This window comes from Aulonocara stuartgranti (genome assembly GCF_965226115.1).
Source record: "Aulonocara stuartgranti genome assembly, chromosome: 13".
NCBI classification, from domain to species: Eukaryota; Metazoa; Chordata; class Actinopteri; order Cichliformes; family Cichlidae; genus Aulonocara; species Aulonocara stuartgranti.
In genome coordinates this window covers 8,175,453-8,198,988 of record NC_138949.1, presented here as the reverse complement: position 1 = coordinate 8,198,988, position 23,536 = coordinate 8,175,453, and the positions used below count along the sequence as shown (strand labels likewise).

Sequence of the window (23,536 nt, the reverse complement as noted above, 5' to 3'; positions counted from 1 at the left end):
TGAAAAGAAAGCTATTACTTATATATAAACAGGATTTTATCAACTAAATAGTTCAAGTTAATCAGTCACATTAACCCCAAAAAGGAAGAAAACTTCAAAATGAAAGTATTGAAGTAAAATATTTGTACAAACTGAAGTAGAATATTTTTAACACACTGGTTTTACACTGCAGACACACAGGTCACAGCTTCTCCAGAGCAGCATATTCAACACATCACAGAACAATCGCACACAGTGAGTGAGGTTGTGTTACCTTGTGGTCCCCCATGCAGACATTGGGCCCAATGTTATCATAGACTATAGACTTCTCTTCATTTTCAGGCTGCAGAGACACAAAATCAAACGTGGTGCGATCTAAATGTTGGGGTCGCACTTACACAGGACAATCACTACATGTTAGTGTCGTGGTATTGAATGAACTGGAGCAGCTTCATTAAACACAATTAGGAGGATCATGTAGCTGGTTTCAAAATAAAAGTCAGCTGGAAAAGTGAAATAGGCAACGTCTGGACAAAACAGTTTCAACAGTAAATTTCAACTGAGGAGCTTCTCTCCTACACATTAGGAAACCAGAACTAAGCTTACACCCGTCATCTAAGTTCCACGTGTGCTGGAAAAAAGGACAAAGAAAAACCTCCCTTAGAAGATGCGTGACTACAGTCCTCGGTTTCTGAAGTGCAGACAGATAAAGGAAGATTCCTCCTTCATCAGTTATTAGAAATTTGTAAAAGTTTATCAGGTCCTACAGGGGCTGTTTTACACAATCGACACGTGATTAAAAATGTTGTGTTTGTTTAGGTGCCAGAAAAATCTTAATAATATCAGCACTGCTGTTGTTCACTAACAGAGAGACACTTAGTCATTCAGCTTGAGAAATGCTGATATTAGGGAGTGATGTGATGTTAAAAAGCCCACATTAGAATATGAATAATGCAGAGTCTGTTGGAAAAGGGACGCAATTCTGCTGTGATCCGATCAGTCGCTTTGGAGCTGGTTTTGGTTGCATGGAGGTAAATGGATCTGTTTTTGTTTTTTTAATTTACCAGCATTGGGTGGACAGAATAGAAAGCCTTGGCTAATTAAGATATGCTGCCTCCTCCAGAACCCCCAAAATATTAGAGGTGGCCCCCAGAAGGCGAGTAGGCAGGCTACCCAATGAGTTCTCCAATTGAATGGGACGTAATGAAGATAAATTTTAAATAAATGCTCGATATAACTACTAAGTAAATTAGGGGATGTTAAATAGTTTATGCTTAGTTCAGGCACAGCTATTAGTAAAATTAAGCTAATTTACAGGCACAAAAATGAATCACAGCAGGCAAAGAAAACGAAGAAAAAAACCTAATTGTAGCCCGACGTCCTTTTTCGACGTCGGACTTCTTCCTTCTGATTATAGTTACCCCGATTCTCAGAGAGCAGCGGCACTGAGCTGTGGCTGAACGCACCTCGAGCTTTGAGTTTTAACTTTAAGCTCGCGTGAAGAAAAATGAAAAGCAGGAGCAATTTACAAAGTGGACATTTGCCTCACGGCCTAATACACTCTCAGTGTAATCTAAGTGCTTATCTGAGAGAACCGTGTTTCAATATCACTGCCTGCACACAAAGAAGCCACTCGCACATAAATCCGCAGACTGGAGTATAAATCACACTTGTCTGGTTGAACTAAAGACTTTTTAAACAGCCACCAGCCCCCACTTACACACACACAGAGGTTGGTGTGTGCCACCGGTTGTGATGTGGAGAGCGGCACTGACACTTTAGAAGAAAGAGACAGAGAGCCGGAGAATGAACCATAAAGCCAAATCCAAATTAACTTCAGACCAATCCTGCAGCGGAGCCGGGTCAGCACGCCGTGTGCCTACACCTCACTACCTTTCCTAGCGGGCCACGCGCTGCCTCCTCTCTATTTGTCTGGCAGCCGGCTCCTGTGCCGCTGCCTCCTGCAGCCTGAGACACATTCATCAAACACACACTTGATAATTTACAAAGGCAGCATAAAATTGTGGATTTTCGGGCTGCATAATCTTTAGACAGATAAACAAATTACCCGGGGCCCTCCGGCAGAGAGGGAGCGCTCGCTCGGCTAAACATTCATTACCGCCGCTCCCGGAGCCGGTGCTGTGCCGCACAGCCAGCGGGCAACCTTTGGCGTGTTAGGGCTCGGCAAGCAGAAAATAACATGATGGCAAGTTAACCGACCGTGCCATGATAGATGACGCCGCACGCCGGGCTGTTTACGGGCCCATGTCTCAACAATCTGTAATGCTCGGAGCCAGAGAGTGTGCGCTCAGTGAATCATCAGCCAATCTGTGAACACACTAACTGTTCCACTCTGTCCCTGCATTACAAACAATTAACCGGTGCTTGAGGGGAAGAAAAGCAAACAGCGAACCAGCTGTTTGTGCGCGTGGATCCCCTCTTATATAATTCTGACACTTTAAGTGGGTAAAAACAAACCGCATGCTACCATATTTTAAGCCTCTGCAGTCTCTGTAATTTACAATCTATGGTAACACAGCGATGGGAGCGGGGTCCTTGTGATGCTTCAGTCAGTAAAGAATAAAGCTCAGGAAGGAATTTTCTCATTTGTTGTGGACAAAAGAAGAAAAGAAGCCAAACTTCCTGAGTAACCCCCCACTGTGGACTGGTACTGTACAATACACTGCTGCATCTCTTTCACACACATTAACAGATGAAAGCCCGTGTGTTCCAGCGCTCAAAAGGGTCAGGCCTCTAAAGACAAAGCTGGGTTTTATTGGCTGAGATTCCAGAGGTGGCAGATTGGCTGGCGTTAATAATGGGATGGATCTGAAGCCGAACAGGGACTGGCAGGCTTCAGCTCTGCGAGTAAAAAGACAGATCTGCCGCTCAATGAGGAAGACGGGACCCACTGGAACTCCAGTGTTTGGATATATATACTGTCTGGGTGGACCCATGGCTTATCATTGCTAATTAATATTTACAGACACCTCATCCTTCCATCTGTGAAGTGCCAAAGGAGAGGAGGGGCATGCAGATCAAGGATGATGGAGTTGTAGGAGCAGAGTGAGGCATTAATAAAGACACTTGCTCTTTAGCTGAGGGGAGAGTGGTGAGGTTTGAGTAGAAATAGAGGCTCACCTTTAGCAACATGTCTCTGGCAGAGGGAGACATCAGGATTCGGTCACACCAGGCGGGGCATCTGGTATTCATGTACTGCTTCCCCTGACTGCTGTCTTCACTGTACGGATAACTGAAGAAACACACAAGCAGAATGATCTGTAAAAACGGCAAACATTCATTTATGCATATTTATAAGGTGTTTTTGATAACTGTGCCACTTTGGCATTCAAGCAACACATGCATATATTGTTTAGCATTAATGGTGCCTTGTTATGTGCACTTATGCTTGCTTCCCCTCATCACAGATGCTTCTAAACCTCACAGGTTGGATGGTCCCTCTCATCTGTAACCCGAGGTTAAATCATGCATTAGAAATGCAGTATTTTGATTGGTCTGACCACACTTTGGATGTCGTTTATATATTTTTTTACATCTTAAAGATAAAATATCTCTAGACTGCTTTTTAAAAAAAATAGCATAACATGTATAAATTCATTGTTTTTTAAGCTTTTCTCATCTCCTGTTTCTCCCGTGCTCTATTAAAATGCATTAGTGGCATCAAATTAATAACAATAACACTTCTCCATCAAGACATGATGCGTTGCAACATTAGTTAAAACCAGGGAACATGAATGATTTGCCATCGTATTTTGCATTTGACTATATTTTATACAGGGTAACTGTGTCGTATTTTATTTTATAGAAAAGTGTTGCACAAAAAAAGCCAATAAGGAAAGCAATAAATATGATTCGTGTGAATCAACAGGGCTTGGAGGAGTAATAAATATGAGATGTTATCTCACAGACAGAGATCAAAATGTTTTCCCAAGAAAACAGGAGGTCCATTAGTATGACCAATCATCTGAGTAATCTCTTGAATCAACACACATGGATGGCTCAATCAAAGCAATCTTTCTCTGCCAACTGTAGGGCTTGTGTTTGTGTGTGTGTTTGAGCGAGAGAGAGGGGGAAATGAAAAGAAAGAATGAGCGTGGGGGAGATTCAGTTGCCCATATGTATAGCTACATCCCTACACGGTCATCAAAAACAGATTAGGTGCTGCAGCAAATGGCTAAGAGAGATTGTATCTTGGAACAGCAGGGAACAATCGCATGATTTAAGTGGCGGCAGGGCTCCGAATGGGTGGGGAGCCATTGAGCTGATACAGATTTACATTGTTGAGAATTCAATTTGCCCCTTCGGCTCATCAAACTGCTTCAGATTTACACACCACCAATCCAATTTGTTTGTCGGCGCTCATCAGGATGTAGCGCCGGGCGTACATACTGTAATACCAATCCAATTTGCTCCTTCAGTGCTATACGTGCTAACTGCATAATAGAAAATAGCCCTTCTCTGAGGATGGTGATACCCTAATGATAAAATAAACACACAGACACACACACACACCAGGCTTTCCATTCATCACACTTGCCAAGCTCTGATAGCTTAATTGGACTTTGTGCTGAGGCAGAAAACGTACCTGGTTGTGGTTTCTTTCAATGTTTGGTCATTCAAATCATCACGTGGGTTCATGCTGCTGCAGTTACAGCTGTTACCACCACTGACAGAGCTGCTAGCGTTACACCAGTTCCAATATAAATAATTTCGTTTCGACTTCACCTGATCCAAGCAGTGCATTTTGGATGGGACTGCAAGTAGTGTTTTTGTTTCACTGTTATGAAAAAAGTAAATAAATAAAATATAATAATGCTGCCTGATTTTAAAGTTGCATTTGTCAAGCTGTGGTAAAACTGTCAAGAGCGCAACACAAACCAGAAATGGAGACCATCTGCCTTCAAAGTAAAAGCTGCACCTTTTTAATTAGTTACATTTTCACTTTTAATATATAAGCTTCAAGTTTGTGTTGGACTTTTTAAAGTTTCATTAGTACTCAGTGGTTACTCAGCAACTATTTGCAGACATGTGGGCATCTTGCATGCAAACCACTGAAATCTGCTAGCGATCAAAGCAATCACAAGAAGGCTTTTGGTGCAGCGCTCTCTTTGCAGCCGTTCTCACTCATCAACACCCAGTAACCTCCTGCAACCCCTTGCCAACCGGCTGGGGGATACACTCTAGTGACCGGAGGTTGGCAGTAGGTCGCCAACAAGTCTCTGTATGTGACCGAGGCCTAATGAAAAAGAAACTCGAAGGGGCAAAGTAAATGAGAGCGAGTGAACACGAATCAGATAGCTCATTAATTTAAGCTACACAGGTATTGCAATGTATTGTAAAAACATTGCAATGTAGTGCAAAGTACTGGATAACTGCTGCATTGAGATACCTCTATTATCATGGACATCATGTTGCAACACTGTTGTATTATTGGTTATTCATTAACACCCTTCCACCCATTGGGAAAAAATAGAATTCATCCAGGAAACTCCAGTAATATCATAACAAAATGCGCAGTTTTAGAAAGGAGAAATAAAAACGGTGACTATGGTGTTACACAGAAGTGTGCAAAAGGGACTGATCAGGACCTTAATGTCTGTACGAAACTTAGTAAACATGCATTTTCACAATTTATGTCTGCATCAAAAGTGTGGCCCAACCGACCACTACTACCATCCTGAATGAGGTGCTGTTGCAGACCATTACATTTTAAATAACAATGACACGTGACAGAAATTCTTCAAACATAAAAAACTGGATCATAATATTAGTCATGATATGAGGATGAAGAAAGCTTGAAAACATATTGTGCTGATATAAACAGTGAAATTATCCAAATATAGAGTTTTTAGATCAAGCTGGAGGATGCTAATGATCGAGTATGTGAAAGTTGCTCCCTCCTCTTGTTGACTGTCTGGTTCAGCTATCTGTATTATTTTCCCTGTATAGTTTTTAATGGATTGTGTTTGACTGTTTTTATAGTTTATTGCTGACTGTTTACCATATGCTATAGAATTCTTTATATAGTATTTCCAACTGACTTGATTGATTTATTGATAGCTACATTGTTCTGTTCATATTTAGTTTTGTTTCTTAACATCAGGCCAGTGAAAATACATGAAAAATGAGCGCTGTTAAGAAAGTTATTCATTAATTGGACTGCATTAGTTTTATTGGAGATTAGTCAGTGAAACATGTTTGGGGGGTTTGTTTCTCTATCATGACGGTTATATTGCAGTTATTAATTTGCCATGTGTGTCCATCATAAAATGAGGAAGGTGCACATTAACATTACACTATCCACTACAGACATGATGAAAAATGATGAAATAACATTGGTTATATTTTTTACTGTGATACATTTATTACTTTAATCAGCAGTTGTATACATTATCAGAAACAGAATACCAGCAATAGACTGACTGTTTATATGATAAAAGTGTGTTTGGGTGTCTTTGTGTAGGAGGCTAATCTTGGGGCGTGAAGTGGGCTCATCTGACACACACACACACACACACACACACACACACACACACACACACACACACACACACACACACACACACACACACGGAGCTCCCCACCAGGTGTACAAACAGACCTGCAGAGAGCTACTTAAAGAAGTTCCCAGCCTCCAATTAGCATTAATAGCCCTTAAACCATAGGGGAAATGCATAGGGGTTTTGGTATGCTAATCAAAGGGCTAAAGAAGTGATCCAGGGATAAAAGAGAGCATGAAGAATAGGATGAGTGAAACAGAGATAGACAGGGAGGCAGAAGAGAGGGGATAAAGACGGATCAGTCAGAAAGAGGCAAAGTGAGGGTGGAAAAGAGCAAAGTCTTCAAAGAGATTGGAGAGCTGCTCGACTTCAGGGTGGCCTGAATGCTGCAGCTTCATGAGGGACGGCTGCCGGCCTTAAACAGCCTGTGAACAATCAGCCTATCAGGGACTCTGTTATAGCTTTATTGACTAACAAGCTTGGGGTCACTTTAGTGTTAAAGAGATTGAGAGAAAATCAAGTTTTCCCCCTTACCTCCTTCAAACAATGAACTCCCTCTTGATAGCAAACTTCCTGAGCGCTTCAACAACAAAAACTATCATTCAGTTATTTCTGACGACAGCCAGACGTTGGAAAAACTAATTAAAAATACTCCACAGTGGCCATCAAAGGGCCATTCTCTGGCCTGGTGTGAGCAGGTATTGGGCTGTTCCCCTTTCCGTTTTACCACACCCTCCACTGGCTCCAATAGAGATAACAAGTCTTAATGCAACGGCAAACAGTCGAACGGCGCGCTGGGGCCGATGTGATTAATGTGTCCGATTAGTGAGCTCACAAAGTTATCGGGGAAGGTAAACGGTCCGAGAGGGTGTGTGGGCTGGAGGACGCCAACTCATATCCCACCTTTACTGGCCCCAGCAAGACTAATTGCTCTAATTAATGAACTAAACTGATAACAACAACTGGGAAGGGGGGGTACACTTTAAGGATTCCACACATTCGCACACTAAAGATTCAAAATGAACACTGGCACTGCTTTACCAACTGTTCTTTGTGCTAATACTGTTAGACTACATATAAAATGGAAAACTGGAAAATTCATGAAGGACCTCGAGTCAGGTCAAAACTTTATTGAATGCACAATCAGCTGTTGACAGTCAGATAGAGTGGCTGACACAAACAGGATTTACTTGGCTTGGCTGCCCATCTAAACATCGGCCACTTGTGAATATTTCGAAACTCTTTTCAGAATTTTTCATCACTTCAAAGAGAACGACTTCATCTTTGATCAGTTAACTAATAAACATTCTCTAAATTCAAAGCTTCATAGTCTATGGAGCTCACATTCAGTATGCAATGACCACAGTTTGCTTGATACTGAAACAATAATAAATCGAATCAAAATAATAAATTGTGACAAAACTGAGTAATTCATTATCTTTAAACCTCTAAAAGTCCAAAAGCTATAAGGCTCACTAACTCTCCATGTTTTGGGTATATAGTGGGTTTACATGAAATGTAACAACAGTAAAATAAAAAAGATAACTTACATGACCTGATGTTGCAAGTACACTTTTTTCTAATACTGTTTTTAACAACTACTCTCTAACCATAAGTATAGTCAAAGCTCAAATGGCCTGTCTAAGATATGCACATACTATACTATGCACACTATCAAATGTAAACACTGTCACTGAAAAAGTGAGGAAGAAAAGGTCTTTGATAGCTTCACTGATAAAGGACTCTAAAGACCAATACTGATATCTGGTGATTTAAAAATCTGAAATATCTTTTTCAGTCACACCAAACTCAAACAGATTTCATTACCATTTCTTATGCATGAATGTGTATGAGTCATTATTAAGATAATATGACAATGCGGTTTAAAAATAATCTGCCTGACTCTGCTGCAGCTGGTTGTTGTTGTGTGTTGCTCCAAACACATCTTTAGGAATGCCACAAAAGTCACACAGCTCCCAACGGGTTTACTTTTTAATTCTCATTTACCTGCTATTATAAATGCCGACACCCATCGGCAAATGGCTAATATCAGCTGATTCATCGGTCAGGCCCTATTCTAAGACATCTTCTCTCACTTGTGTAAAGTTGAGGTAAGAACACAGTTTCCCTGCTCGTTAACACGCTCTCCTGTGTTGCTGACCACTTTACAGATGATGCATGTGCAAACGGTCGCATATCGAGACCCGCTAGCAGTCATCGAGAGCTCATTCATTCACGCTTGGGTTGGGGTTTAATGTTTGACTTTGCTGCTGGCACATTACTCACATGTGTTGTGGCTGGTGTCAGCTTGTTTGTCTTGCAACAGTAAATGCTGGAGAGGTGAACACCGGCCCTACCTACAGTGTCAATCAGCCTCTCCCAGCAGAGGGAGAGGCAGCAATGACACACATTACTGTATTATACAAGCAACTACACACACTTTATTTATACAACGCTGAACTGTTACATCTTTTTCAAACATTACGACAATAAACCAAACTCCAATTATCATTTTAAAAGAAAAATATTGTCTGTAAAATTGAGGTTGTAGGCAACTTTAACAACCGGTTTTGCCTGGAGCAGACACTCTGTAATTGTTCCCAGGCAAGACTATAAAAGCTATTGCTCTTCATAATGACAAATAAGTGACAGGACAAACAGTGCACTATTCACTTACCCAGTATTTGATGAGGGCAATATAAATTTGAGAATACAGGTAGGGCAGGAAGTCAGAGATAAGAGTCATCGTATCAGCGACCTGAGGTCACGAACACTAAAGAGCTTTGCAGAATGCTGGTGTGGCCGCTGTCGAGCTGGGATTGGCTAAAAAAAGTCTGAAACTGCGGGCTTCGAACGACTCGCTGCCTCTACAGCTATGTTTGTTTGCCGTTGTCAGGGGAGGCCTGGCAAAACACAACACACACATACACACGCAGAAATTCAAAAAGATCAGCCAAACGCTATCAATAAAGCTGAATGTTTGCTTCGGTTTGTAGAGCTGGGAGGCTCGCAGGCACAACATTGGCATAGTGCAGTACAAACAGAGCGAAATGCCATCAGTAGCTCATGGCTCACAGCCTGCCGGGGCTCGGCTATGACACGTTGTGCCTTTAGCTGTTCTAAATGAAGACAAGAAGACACAGATGGCATCCATTTAATCCTCGCTGTGTAAGATTGTTTTTAACAAAGGCCTCTTCTCAGTGGCATCGTCTCAGACAAGAGGCAGCGATACATGACGGCGGACAATCTTTGGCTATTATCGCCACAGCGGCCCCTCATCGTTTGCGATGGCTCTCTAGTAGTTAGAATGATGGATGCGCTGCTGGTTGTAAAACAATGTTCGTGTTCAGCAGATCAGCGTGTAACGCCGGATCCTGTGGCAGGGCTCGGGCAACATGAGCAGCACACTTACGGCGGCTCGGGGGCAACGCTTTAACCAAACACTGGCGCTAAACTGCATGTGTGGTGCTCTTCACATGCGGTCACGTGGGACTGCTCCTCTATAGCATGGCTGTTCACAGAGCAGGGAACAACAAGACTCCTTCATATATGAAGCAAACAGAAGGGCTATAGGACTAATGCACAATTAAAATTCACATGCAGAGGGTGAGATCATTCGTGCAGGCTTTCAGGGAGCAGGGGTTTAGAGTGAAGAGAGCTGTCCACAGAACAAGGACGGTTACTGTATGCAGAAGAGCCATCTGTGTGTGAGCGCTTCCTATGAGCTCAAAACAAGTCTCCAGAAATTCTCCACTGCTCTGACAATTCACTCATGCTCTTATTAGCAGTTATTGAAGAGCTGGCAGGTAGCCATTTGTGTCACTTGACTAAAATCTTCTCTCATCTGAAGGGCAAAGCCATTCTGCCTGGCATCAGCTTTCCAACCACCTCCCAACCTTCCTCTTTCAGGACCATGTGAATGTTGTCGAGTTTCCCAGCAGGCAAGTCACTTTTTTGGCTTGTCCTCTCAGCCCTGCAGCTTTAGAAAATAAATGGTGACGTGCCAGGAGGGCTCCCAGAGTGCTTCCCAAACAGCACAAACGCAACCGTTTACAGGTTTCTGCCTCCTAACAGACATCACTTCCTGACCTCAAGGCCACGCTCTGCTCCTCTGCTGCTGTCAGTGTCTAGACTTGACAAACATAAGCACACAAGAGTGGAGCCATCATGTTCCCTGAAAGACCTTCACCCTGCTGTCTTTATACACACACTTAAACACAGGTCCAGTTGGACAGTGAGAAAGGATCAGTCTGCTCTTATATATATTTCTTGGGTTATTAGTCTTTTATTGATTCAGTTTATTAATGTGGCTATTTCTTCATAGCAATGGTAGCAGGATTATTCTAGCAATAGCAATGTCAGTTCACTACTGTGACCCAGTTTCACACAGCTTTTCTTTGGTTCCGTATAAAGTCAAAAAGAGCAAATATCGTTAATGTGTTCATTTCAGGCACTGACGTGCAGTTCAAACCATATGTCCACAAGGGACAGCCAGGATGATAGCTTAAAAGGAGAAAAGGTAAAATGTTTTCTCAGAGACAGAACTTTACCGAGGAGGATGGACTAAAACCAAGTTTAAGAAAAGCAAGGATTATCGTGACATGTGAATCACGGAAAGCCTCTCTGGGAGAGTCCAAGAATAAAAATATGGTACAAAGTGCTGCATCAGGTTAAAATGTACCTGTTAAATATCAGCATTTGGTAAAACTGGTAATTTTGACTTCAAAATTACAGAAATAATTCTCATCTTTCAGGAACCAGTTGAATTTTCTCTCTAGCGCAAATCTCGTTTAAAGAGTGCTTGTAAAATGAACCTGCTGCCAGGTCATAAAAAAATTCAGTTAAAGGTTTTAATAATTTCATTGCAGCGCTAAACAGTTTCATTGTAGCAAGATAAGTATTGTCCTCCAAGATGAGAGACATTAACTAAATTTTAATGCTGTGTTTCCCTTCTAAGCATGAAGAGAATCCTGTAGGGTTTTAGCAGCTTTAACTACACATCACTGGCATCCAAGTGTCATCTACAGGAAAATATCTCCTCTTTGGCACCTTTCTCTTTCTTTACAAACACGTGGAGCAGCGGCTAGTTTTGTTTCTACTCCTGGCTTTTCCACATCTTTCCACCCACCAGCATCCACACCATCTTCTTGCTCTGAAATCACTCATGATTTGTCCACTGATAGAGTTGTGGCGCTGGTCTGATGTCACTCAAAATCTCCCTCAAAGCCCATTTTAGGTAACCACGTTACAGGCAGAATACATCCTCCCTCTGCTCCCTCACCGTCCACTGCATTTCTTCCAGAAGCTGGGCTCCCGATTCAATTTTTGCATCGATCTCGTGCAAAAAGAACAGCAAAGAAATCAGATCAGAGGAGTACTAAAAGCTTTCCCTCCAAATCAATCAAAATACATGAATAAGTTACTGGTGCCTTAGTATGTTTTAGGGCATATTACCTTAGTTATGCCATTTCAAATATGAAATCAAAACTACCGTAATCTATAGCAAAACTTCACATTATTTTCATTACTGGCCATGCTGCAGCCAGTGCAAAGATAATGGCTTAATGGCTGGTTGCAAGTCTCATATATTATGCCTGATGGAAAAACTGTGTCTAAATAAATGAATGGTTTCTGATTAATAGACTCATCTTTTCTCTCTCAAATCACTGGATAGGAAAACTGCTAAGCATACATGCGTTCCTGTGTGTGACTGCGCGAGTTGTCCTGCAGTCTGTCGGTGCACAGCGGCCGACTGGCTCCAGGTCCAACTGTGGCAAGGCCCGGGCAAATTCCTCACCCGGGTGCCCGAGTACTTAGACGTGTCACGGCCAACTTTGATGGATGACTTCTTGAAGGTAAAGAGATATGCATTTTACTGCTCGAAGCCTCCGCAGCGTCGCAGAGGGGGAGTATTCACGTGTGCACACAGTCATCAACATTGTGCCACTTACAGTGTGCATCACGGCCTTTTGTTAGCCAATGCTTAGTTCACTCTTGACAGCATCTCTCATTTTGTGACAACTTCTTATCCGGCGCTGGACAGCGGACAGAATTAACTTGCAGATTAAATGTTTGTGACTAGTATTGATTTATAGATCTGAACCAAAGTGAGACGTGTGCGTGCATGCGTGTGTGTCGGTGAGGCTGTGTTCTGATGGCCTGCATTAAAAAGAGTAATAACCTCACAGATGGTGAGGGGCCGGTCCGGAGCAGGCTATGTGATGGAGAACAATCGTTGGGGCTTGATTGCTCAAGGAACACAAGGCAGACCTGACAGGGGGAGGGGTACCAGTATCTATCTATATAGATAGATAGATGTGAGTGTGTGGATGTGAAGGAGAAAACTGCTGGAGGGAGTTGTTTAAGTTTAACTAGGCCACTGCTACCCATTACATGACTGACAATGATGTGGTTTGTCGCACACACAGAGTAGATCAAATCAAATTTCATATGCTGCTCCTGGCTTTCATATATTTGATTCATCATCACCTCAAGTATGTGGAAATCATTTGTATTCGTTCACAGCAGCACATTCATTCCTCCCTGTGGAGAGATGATTCAGTATTATATGGATAGGTGCAAAAGTCAGCCAGTGTAAAAGGACAATAAATCCTACTGTCACTTATGCAAAGTGATGTAAATGGGGTCCCTGATTAAGACACAGAGTCATTTAAAAAACAGGGACTGGCAGAACCTTGACACACACACTCAGTCTCCAGCTCTCACTTTTATACATGTATGTGCGCGCATACACACACACACACACACACATGGTTCCATGTATCTCGAGACCTCTCTCTCTCTCTCACACACACACACACACACACACACACACACACACACACACACACACACACACACACACTCACACACATGCTAAAATCCCCAGCCGCCCTGCGCCTGCCACCAGAGCAGTTTATCAAGTAATTATTGTTTGATTACAGCGTTTCATTATCTGCGCTGATTGAGTCACAACCGACGGCAAAGGTCAAGCGCCATTAACGCGCTGCTCCCGAAACATATTTCCGCGCCGTCCGCGTGTTTGCCCTCCCTCTCCTCTGAAAGGGCTAATTGCAAATGCATTTGTTTGAGGAAGAGGAGAGGAGAACACCCGCTCCAATCTCCCCCAAGTCCCAGTGAGACGGAATTATCAATGCTGTCCATAGTGTTCGTACAGCGACACACACACACACACACACACACACACACACACACACACACACACACACACGGACGTACCAGCAGAGACACATGGGAGCTTTTTGGAAACGTACGCAATCAGACTTAACAACTGATACCAATCAAACACACATCCAACAGCTTTCATTAAACCGTTTTGGACAATAAGCGCGTGATTGGCTACTTATAATTTTACATATTAATAACGAGTCTTTAAGGCGCATATCTGAGCAGCATAATCGTTGCATTTATCGAAATGTAAGAACTTAAACCTCAGGATTCGCTCTTTTAGCACTTTTCTTTTTTGCTTGTGAAGTTTGGAATTTTTTCAGATACACTGAAGGATAAATCGATACCTCTTTATTTTGATAATTTTTCTTTTAAATTACAAACAAACCAGGTAAAACCTCTAAGAGATTTTGTAGCACATTAGAAAAAGATATTTTGGGGGGTTCCACAGTCTAGTAAGCTTTTACTTCGTCTGTTTATTTATAACCAGTTCTTTGAGTCCTGATTTTTTTCAAGAAGCTTTGAATAATAATGAGATAAGAATTTTCTCACAAAGTGAAAGTTAGATCGAAATAACTTCCTCTGTGCTGCTGACGAACCAAGGGCTGTTTTCTTGTCAATTCTCAACAGGTCATTTTGACCCAGTTACAATTATAGTGGCATTTAATTTCAGTTTTTGGTTAGCGTCCAGGGTTTACCATACATTCACAAACTGTCAATGAGCTGGATAAAGAGCCACATAACCTGTGTGGCTCTACACGGGTAGATCTCTGTACTGTAAACATAAATGCATCAAACAAACCATTGTGTAATACATGTAATGGCTCCATACCTTGGCGGGAAACCGATCTCTTGTTCATGCAGACGTTCTTTGAACACCGACAGCTCTTTATCAAACTCTAAAAGCTGTGGAAAGCAAAACAAAAAGACAGAGGCGTCAATAAAACAACTACATATACCATTTCAGTTATTTTCTCACTGATGGGGTATTAATCAAAAAGCTGCTCTCAAAAATATATTCTTATCTCAAAAACTGACCAGATCAAAGTTTATATTAAAATATGGATCCAACAAACAGACACATGATAAGACATCATGCATGTCTTTGGACTGACTTTAATTTGATTTCTGATAATGACTGAACCCTACTACTGTTGAAGGAAAGTATGGGGGTATCTTCCTGTTAAAAGGGAGTTTTTTCTCCCCACTTTTTCCAAGTGCTTGCTCATACAGGGTCATCTAATTGTGGGAGTTTTGACTTTACCTCTTTTCCTTATAAGAAAAAAGCACCTTGAGGTGGCTGTTGTGATTCTGTGCTATATAAATAAAACTGAACTGAACTGAACTGAATAAGCCAGAGGGGAGACGTGGACAAGGTAGCAGATCATATTCAAATCATATTAAAAATGCAACAAAGTCTTTGTCAAATGCAAGATTTACATGATATACAATGTACAAAAAAGCAAGTCTCTCAAGAAAACCAACACAAGGTGATAAAGACGGAGAATGAGGCTCACATCTTTGGCCTTATTCAATGAAGTCCACATACCCCATGCTGGCAGGTATCGACAGCAGCTGACCAGTGTGTGTGTGTGTGTGTGTCACTAGCTCTTTCCTACAGGGGTGGGGGGGTATAACTTTCCACACTGACAGTGCATCCACACACTCTTCATCAATCATGTCTCCTCACCCAGCTGTACTCACTCACTAGAGTGTACACACACACTTCCCCCAATTTCCCCCCTTTCACAAAACCCATAAATCATTAGTGAAAAGTGCAATTAGCGGCTCCTTGTACACATTAATTATCTGCGAGATGAACAGGTAGCTAGGGCACCTGCATGACTGCCTTCCTGAGAGACTGACAGCGACGTTTCCCAGCAACACCCTCCCGGAGGACCGCTCGCAGGTCCCGCCCTTTCCTTTCAAACAGGAAGACGTGCAGACGGAGGCGAGTCGTGTTTGTTTAGTAGTAAATTAGGCTATTGTACACGTTTCAAACACCATGCTACAATGATGGCCCGATGAAGACATCACCCGCAATAGTATGAGTGTGACAGCTTAACATTAATGACATTACGTCGGTGTATTACATGCAGCAATATGTTGATGACTACACGATGAAATATCCAAATATTACCCATGAGCACCACGTCATCGCTGTTATTTGGAAGGACGTCCTCGCAAAGTGGAGACGGTGTCATGTCGGCGTTATGATATTAGAAGAAGGTAACTGCTGTTCTCCGTGTGCGCTGACATATTTATACATACGTGTATAACCGTCTAAGCGTTGTCTTCACATCAACGCTGAGTACGCACTTACACAAAAAATAAATAAATAAGCCCGTCGGTGTGTTCCTTCACGATGATGCTCTGCAGTGTTTGTGTGATTACGTGTCAGTGGTGTAGAACAGTGGTCATTACTTGAGGCAGAGGGGGCCTCGCAGACAGAGTCTCAGCGGTTCAGGAGGGCAGATGTGCTGCATTCATCAAACTCACACTGCCGGGGTCACAGGAGAGACTCACACACTGTGGATGAGGGATGGCAGAGCAGGGGATGCAACCCCACGCTCCACTGTACACAACCATCTCACCATCCAGCCACTGATGGCTTCTTTCAGTGCTGTTTTTTTCACATCTGACCAATACGGGGCTCTTCAGGCTGATCGAAAGCATTACTACTAATTGAGAGATTAAAAACGATGTTGTAAAGATAAGTGAACCAATGTATATTTAGCATTACATTCTCATACTGGTGTAACAGAGAGCGTTGGAATACTCAATCACTGTTTTGAAGCCTCTGTATGAGTGTTATATAAGGTGGGTATAAGCCTCCAATGAATTTAGCACATCTTGTATCAGTCAACAGTTTTCCTCAGTCCCTCTGGTATTTGTTTCAGTGTCTTCCCTCAAAGTTTAGAGTAGAATAACTCTGTAGCGTTAAACTAGCGTTTAGACGCTAATATTTATTAGAATTGATCTCTATTGACAACATAGTTATATATATAGTGCCAAATAACAACAACAGTCACCTCAAGGTGCTTTATATTATAAGACAAACATCCAACAGAAAGAAAACCCAAATAATCAGACGACTGCGGGAAGGAAAAACTCCCTTTTAGCAGGAAGAAACCTTCTGCAGAACCAGGCTCAGGGAGGGGCAGCCATCTGCTGCGACCGGTTAGGGGTGAGGGTGTCTGTTTCCTGAATCCAAACTGGAAGCTGGTTCCAGGGAAGAGAAACTTGGAAGTTAAAGGCTCTCTCTGCCCTTTTACTGTCCTAAGCCCAACAAGTAAGTCAGCAGTCTGAGAGTGAAGTGCTCTATTGGGATGATACGTTATTATAAGGTTTTTAAGACAAGGCGGGGCCTGATTATTCAAGACCTTGTATGTGAACTGTGAATGTGTGACTGAAGAGGCACATTATTCAAAAGAAAAAAAAAGAAAATATGCACACAACATATATCCCATATTTTTTCCCTTTAAGGCTATTTTGCTTCCTCTGTTAAACATCTTGATGTATTTCAGAAAGTTTTGTGTATCGCTGTTATTGCAGGAAACATATAGTGACAGTATTGTGAGTTATAGTGCGAAGTATCTGTGCATTCACAGGTGTGATAATGTTTGAGGTAAAGCAGCTCAGACTGATAGAGTGTGACAGTTTAAATAACAGGGGATAAGCAACATATGGCTGTGTGTATTCAAGTAGTGTGTGTGTGTTCGTGTGCCTTAAGTGAATGTTGAGTAATTCACCCAGGTGAATGGAAAACCCTGCAGTCACAAATTTCACACTACATTTCATCCCGGGTCAATTAAGCAGAATGCTCTGGTGCTGTGTTAGGTCAGTGCTTTAAAAAAAGAAGCAGAAGAAGAAGAAGAAGAAAGCATCTGATATCAGTTCAAGGCCTCGTGACATTATAAAGCCAGCAGGAGTTTGTAAACCAGAAATGACCTTGTGGGAGTTGTGGAGGAGGTGGCGTGAGACGATGCCACTCTGGCAATGCTAAGGAGGGGGAAAAGATGAAGAAGTGTCCGGATAAAAACTACCTTGTCATGGGCTCAAATTTCTGACTGTGCTTGGATAATCGCCGCGCTCTTAAATCAGACTGGCGTTGATAGCTAAGAGGCAGGAAGCCGAGAGGGGTACAAAGAGGGCGAAAGGGCATCTTGGGCCTCCGAGTGTTCCTCTCAGCATGCTGCCCGCTCATCCACCAACTGTAATTGTGCTTTGATTTACGCATCGTCAAATATCCCCCGTGACAACACCTGCTGCTGTTAAAACTCATCAATAAATGTTGGGGTGAAAGGTCATTTAATTTGATTTTTACACCTCACACTTGGCTTTCATTGCAGGGGCTGTATTTTCCCCGCTTTTTTTATGGGATCTTCATTATTTTGTACAGAAAACCGATAAACCGTCAGCGACGCCGGCCGGGGATGGCTGATTGGGAGCTGAGATGGGCCGACCAAGGCTGGATTTAACTTCACAATTATTCTGATAAAATAAAATAAAAAAATAAAAAACGTAAAAAAATTCAACGGCAGCTTGGGCCCACTGTCTCTTAGAGCCATATATTCTGATAAGCCTAAGTAAGCCGTCAATACTTTCCTAAAGCGTTCAGAAGAAAGGCGAGTTAAATTAAAAGAAATACTCATTGTAGCATCAATTTATATAAAGGTCAGATTTCATTTAGCATGGCTTCTGTATTGCCACTTAAGTGCTCTGACAGGTGAAATATGAAAGAACTTCGGGCTGAGGCAGCATTTGTTCTTTAGGGGTTTTTTTTATGTCCCTCTCATGTTTAAAATGTCTCCGGGCTTTTGAGTAATGCTGAAGACTACGCTGCCAGCATGACAAGGAGAGGCACGCCAGACAGAAAGGTTCATCACTTGCTAAAGCTAGTACACAAACGCACCCTCCTCCCCTCTCCTGGTCCCCCCCCAATCTGCCGACACACGCTGATAAAGTTACAATAAAGAGATACTGAAACAAAATCAATGGGAGTGGAGGAGGGAGACTTGCCCTGTGTGTGTTTGTGCGTGTCTTCCAGGAAAGGCAGAAACTGCACGAGTGTGCACCATGGATGCTTGCACAGCCTCACAAACACACACACCACGCTCCTCCCATCTTTCCACCGGAGCAAGGCCCCATGGTGCCCCTTGACGCCATGAGCGCCCAGAAAATTTAATCTTCCCAAATACTCATCAGGGCTCTCCATCGTCCTGCCGTGACAGCGCCGGGGATAATTAATTATACAATTTCGATGGGAATATCGACTAAACAAACCTATTAATCATAGCAAAAGTCAATAGGCATGGACACATTCAATCATGTCCCGGCCAATGATTACTCCTCTCAAAATACAATAATTATTTTCAAGAGCTGCCTCGAATTAAATTTCTGTCAAGCTGGTACAAGTCTTGCAGTTGATGAAGGATGCAATGGATTTTTTTTCTTTCCCCCCCTTCCCCAGTGGAGGAGTGTAAGGAGGGACATTTATCCTTTTGGAAAGGTAGTTTGTTTTATAAGGATCATAACACGGTGTGTTTAACTAGACCATGACCATCAGATTATCTCTGATGCCCCCATTATGTCATCCATCTTGTCTGGCTTGGTGAGGAGGCAGAGAGAGAGGGAGGAAGGCAGAAGGAAATGAAGGTGAAGGGAGGGTGGGGTACCTCAGCCTCCCCACAGCTACTGTTTCGCAGTTAGGGGACATTTCTGCTGGTCAGATTCAATCATGCTTTACTGGACAGCATGCAATCAGACATCCACATCGACTTTCCTTACTGAAGACTCGCAGTCTTCTACATTTTACCTTATAAGCAAGAATGTTTATTTTCTAGTTTCTGGATTATTTGGCTACCTTAATATGCATTTACAGTAAAAACGCTTAAAATAAGTCCATAATAGGATATACTGTATCTCAGCAGTTGAAGAAGAAAGAAGAAAAACAGAAGGACACGTGTTTTGGAGGCACTGAGCTTGCTTGAAGCCAAACAAATGTCACATAAAAGATAATGCTGAACTCAGTAAATTTTGGAAGTTAAGGAAAGTAACTGAAAATACTTTTTTTCCCCACAATTCCAATTCCAAAATATGCCAGCTTACTTTGAACCATCTGTTTGGCTGCGTTAGGCCACTCTAAACAATTGAAAATATTCAGTGGCTTCATTTAATTTATTGACACGCAAACACGGCTAATGGAAAATCAAGTGGGCACTTTTTTTCAGCTCAGTGAGATGCACGTCACGTGACTTATAAACGCACAGAGCAGGAAAATCAACATTATCATGCGGCATATGAATAAACCCCGGACGGCCCAAGAAAATCAATATAATTACATGGATTTAAAAATATATATATTTCTCAATGTGACAAGAGACATGTGCAAAATCATACAACTTCACTTAAAAAGGCATGAATTGAATTAGCAGTAATAACGAGCTCACATTAAACCACACTGTCCTTGTGATACAAACCCAGTGCAAGTTCATAAATGATAACGCTGATTTATTACCCAAAACTTTAACTTAACAAGGTTAATAAACTCTGCCGCTTCACTGCCAATTCTGCTGTGTGTGTGTGTGTGTTTGTCATTCATGTTTTTTAACAAGGTCCAACTTTGAACTACTTAATGTAATATACAACCATATAAAAGTGGAAGTGCGTTCCTCTGCTGTTTTTCTTCTGCAGACGCTGAACACGTCTCGTCTGCACTGAGTGCTGCTTAAAAGTTATTCCCTACATTTGGCCTCTTGACTGGGGAAAAAGAGTGTTTGTTTGTTAGGTATGTGAGGGCATCTGCACCACTCAGGTCAGCAGCTGCAACCTAATTATTTTAACCTTTCTGTGCTACTGTGCAGACATGAGGAGTCATTTTGAACTTGTTCTTTTGCTTTGTTGATTTCACAGTCAGTCAGTGGCGGTCATTACACAGTGAAAAAAGAATGTATATGACAGTTGATCAAGGAAATTAAACTCGTAATAGATAAGATGAGAGGTGAGAAAGTAGATGATTATATAAAAGTTAAAGGAGTGACTTACTGAGGTCCCATTGTCTTCCCGGAATACTTCCTGGTTGACATAATTAAAAAGCTTCTTTTCAATTTGAAGAATAACCTGAATCAGTGGAAAGAGAGAAATTGCACTCTGATTAATAGCAGTACTAATGTGAACTTCACTCAGTAATTAGAGAACTAATGAACAGCATTGAGCTGCAGCAGCAGACAGCACTGTTATCTCTACACGTGTCTCATCGAGGCTTTACACTGACCTTGGCACCTCGGGGTCAGGTGTATCAAAGCAGAAAATAAGCAGTATTTGAAGTTTCATTACACAGGTCAAAACCTACAATTTTTTACATTAAATATGGTATTCGAATATTGTCATTTACTTACTAACAAAAGGGTTAGACCTATATTAATACCTTAATATCAGTAGGATAAAAGCAATGAAGTTTGACACACTGACCAACAGTGAGCAGTCTCACAGTCTTGACCTTTAAAACAGCAAACACTGTAATGTGTTGGCTATGATTACATTTAATCCTTAACTTATACCTGCTTCCAACGGTAGACTGTATATAAATGATGGACACGGTGACGTTGACATCTCCTGAACTGAATATTTAGGCCCTTAACAACTTGGTGTTTTAGAACTGGATCACGAGGTAGGCTCGCCCTAAACCATAACCTGCTATGAAATAATGAACATCATGTCATACCAGTAAGACTTTAAACTAAAGAATGAGACCATAAACTCATCAGGACAGTGTCTACGTAGTTCATCGACAGAGTTTCATACAATCTGACTTTGTGCAAACAGAGGTGTCGCCCCCTGTGGGTGGAAGGATTGGACCAGCCTACATTGGGTTAGTCCAGGGGTGGGCAATCTCAGTCCACGAGGGCCGATGTCCCTGCAGGTTTTAGATCTCACCTTGGGTCAACACTCCTGAATCACATGATTAGTTCGTTACCAGGCCTCTGGAGAACTTCAGGACATGTTGAGGAGCTAATTTAGCCATTTAAATCAGCTGTGTTGGTTCGAGGACACATCTAAAACCTGCAGGGACACCGGCCCTCGTGGACTGAGATTGCCCACCCCTGGGTTAGTCAGTGAATACACAGTCCCACAAAAGGACTGTATTTGTTTTTTTGTTTGGGGTTTTTTTTTTTGTAAGCGTTGATGAAATGATGCTTCAAAGCAGAAGAACTCACCTTTCGGTCATTATCAGTTTCTTGAAATACTAGCTTGTGAATTTCATTGTTGTCGGTTCTGATTGTCTGCATGGTGGCATCAGAGCAGAGTTTCTGGACATAAGAAAGCAACAGGATAGAGGATTATTGGAATGTTTATTCATTTGATGTCACTAACATGCAAACCATCTATGATATAATTTCTAGTTTACAGTTACTGGCACGTTAATATACAGCATACACTAGTTTCTCAGTATACCTCAACACCATTCGTTAAACACTGTGGTGTATTTGAATGACTTATAAAGAGCCAACCCACAAACAGCCACCTCACTGTCCCCTCTCTTTATCTGGGTCTATGTACTGACCCCATGGACTGTGTGCATGGTTAAATTCTTCTTTGTGGACTCTCTTAACAATTAGTTAAACATTCGGCCATCTGTGTTTGAAGACAGTTGAATGAGGAAATCCCTTAGCCAGTGGTTCCCATACCACACAGCAGAGAGCCAGTGACCTGATTCAAATTCAAAGCACAGATCTGATAATCGGGTCAAGCCAATATAGCGAGCAGAAAAAGGCCCTTTAGACCGAAATGTCACAAATCAGTCCTGCTTCGGCCATGAAGAAATGGCACACCAGATTAGAACAAACACCATGCCCTGAGAGAAAGTGGAACAACTCCTCGAACCCCCCTTCCACCGCCTCAGCCCCATTCCTTCATGCTTACCCCCACTCCCCCAAAAGCAACTTTCTAAAGCCCTAACAAATCGCTCCATCTTTCACTCATTTAGGCCTTCCAAATGCAGGGTCAATATGGTCCCCTGGCAGCCAAATGCTAATGCGCTTAAGTGTGCTTAAGCAGCTTTGTGCAATGAATAGGCCAAAGAAGGAGCTAGTGAGAAGGGCAAGAGATACTTTCCCTGTCAAAAAGTCATTGTAGCCACAGCTAGCAAAGACAATTGAAGAAGGTCATTTGGGGGTGTTTGATTACTGCTAAATGTAACAGTACTGTAATATAATACATAACTGATTTAAAAAAATAATAATTTTAAGATATCATCAGCAAAAACTCTTAGAAATCTTCAAGAAGATTGTGAGATGTGGTGAATTTTGCATTTTTTTTAAAATCAGGGCTATTAAAAGCACCCTAACGTTTTTTGGGTTTCTACAAACATCGGACTCCAGTAATTCTTCCAAGTGGGTGCCCTTCTGTCGCCTTGCTTTGCAAATCCAAAAATCAGTCAAGCAGAAATCCCTGGCCACTTCACAGTTACAACTGAAGCCAGAAGCTTACACTGCTCGCTGGCACAATAAGCATCAATATTTAAAGGACAGAAATAGCCACTCCATTCATGTTCAAATGATTTCAATAATCCGTTAAGCGATACTTGAGTCAGTTAAATGTATGTAGATATGGACAGACAGAAGATGATACATATAGGTTTCAGCTAGGAGAAGAACAGAATGATGTAATTCTCAGTGAGATAACTGAGGTTTTGTATTCTTGTAGGTCTATATTGTGTGCCAAGAGTGTCACTGCTGGGAGGGTTCAATTAGAAAAAAAAGACAATTAGCTAATGCTTTTTCTGGTGGGAAAAAATGTCTTTTCCCAGAATGATTACACTTTAGCTACCTGAAGAAAGGAAACCA

At 41.9% G+C, this 23,536-nt stretch overlaps 1 protein-coding gene across 2 annotated transcripts in view; it reads right to left on the bottom strand.

Moving 5' to 3' along the window:
• The window catches only part of inpp5a (inositol polyphosphate-5-phosphatase A), a 155,333-nt gene that overhangs the window by 1,573 nt on the left and 130,224 nt on the right, over positions 1 to 23,536 (bottom strand). For both annotated transcript variants that reach the window (XM_082556407.1, XM_082556408.1), the window contains 5 exons: positions 21,908 to 22,000; positions 20,736 to 20,810; positions 14,521 to 14,594; positions 3,121 to 3,232; positions 254 to 322 (listed from right to left, as the gene is read on the bottom strand). In XM_082556407.1, coding sequence (XP_082412533.1) covers positions 254 to 322; positions 3,121 to 3,232; positions 14,521 to 14,594; positions 20,736 to 20,810; positions 21,908 to 22,000 — 423 coding nt within the window. The remainder of the gene's footprint in view (positions 1 to 253; positions 323 to 3,120; positions 3,233 to 14,520; positions 14,595 to 20,735; positions 20,811 to 21,907; positions 22,001 to 23,536) is intronic.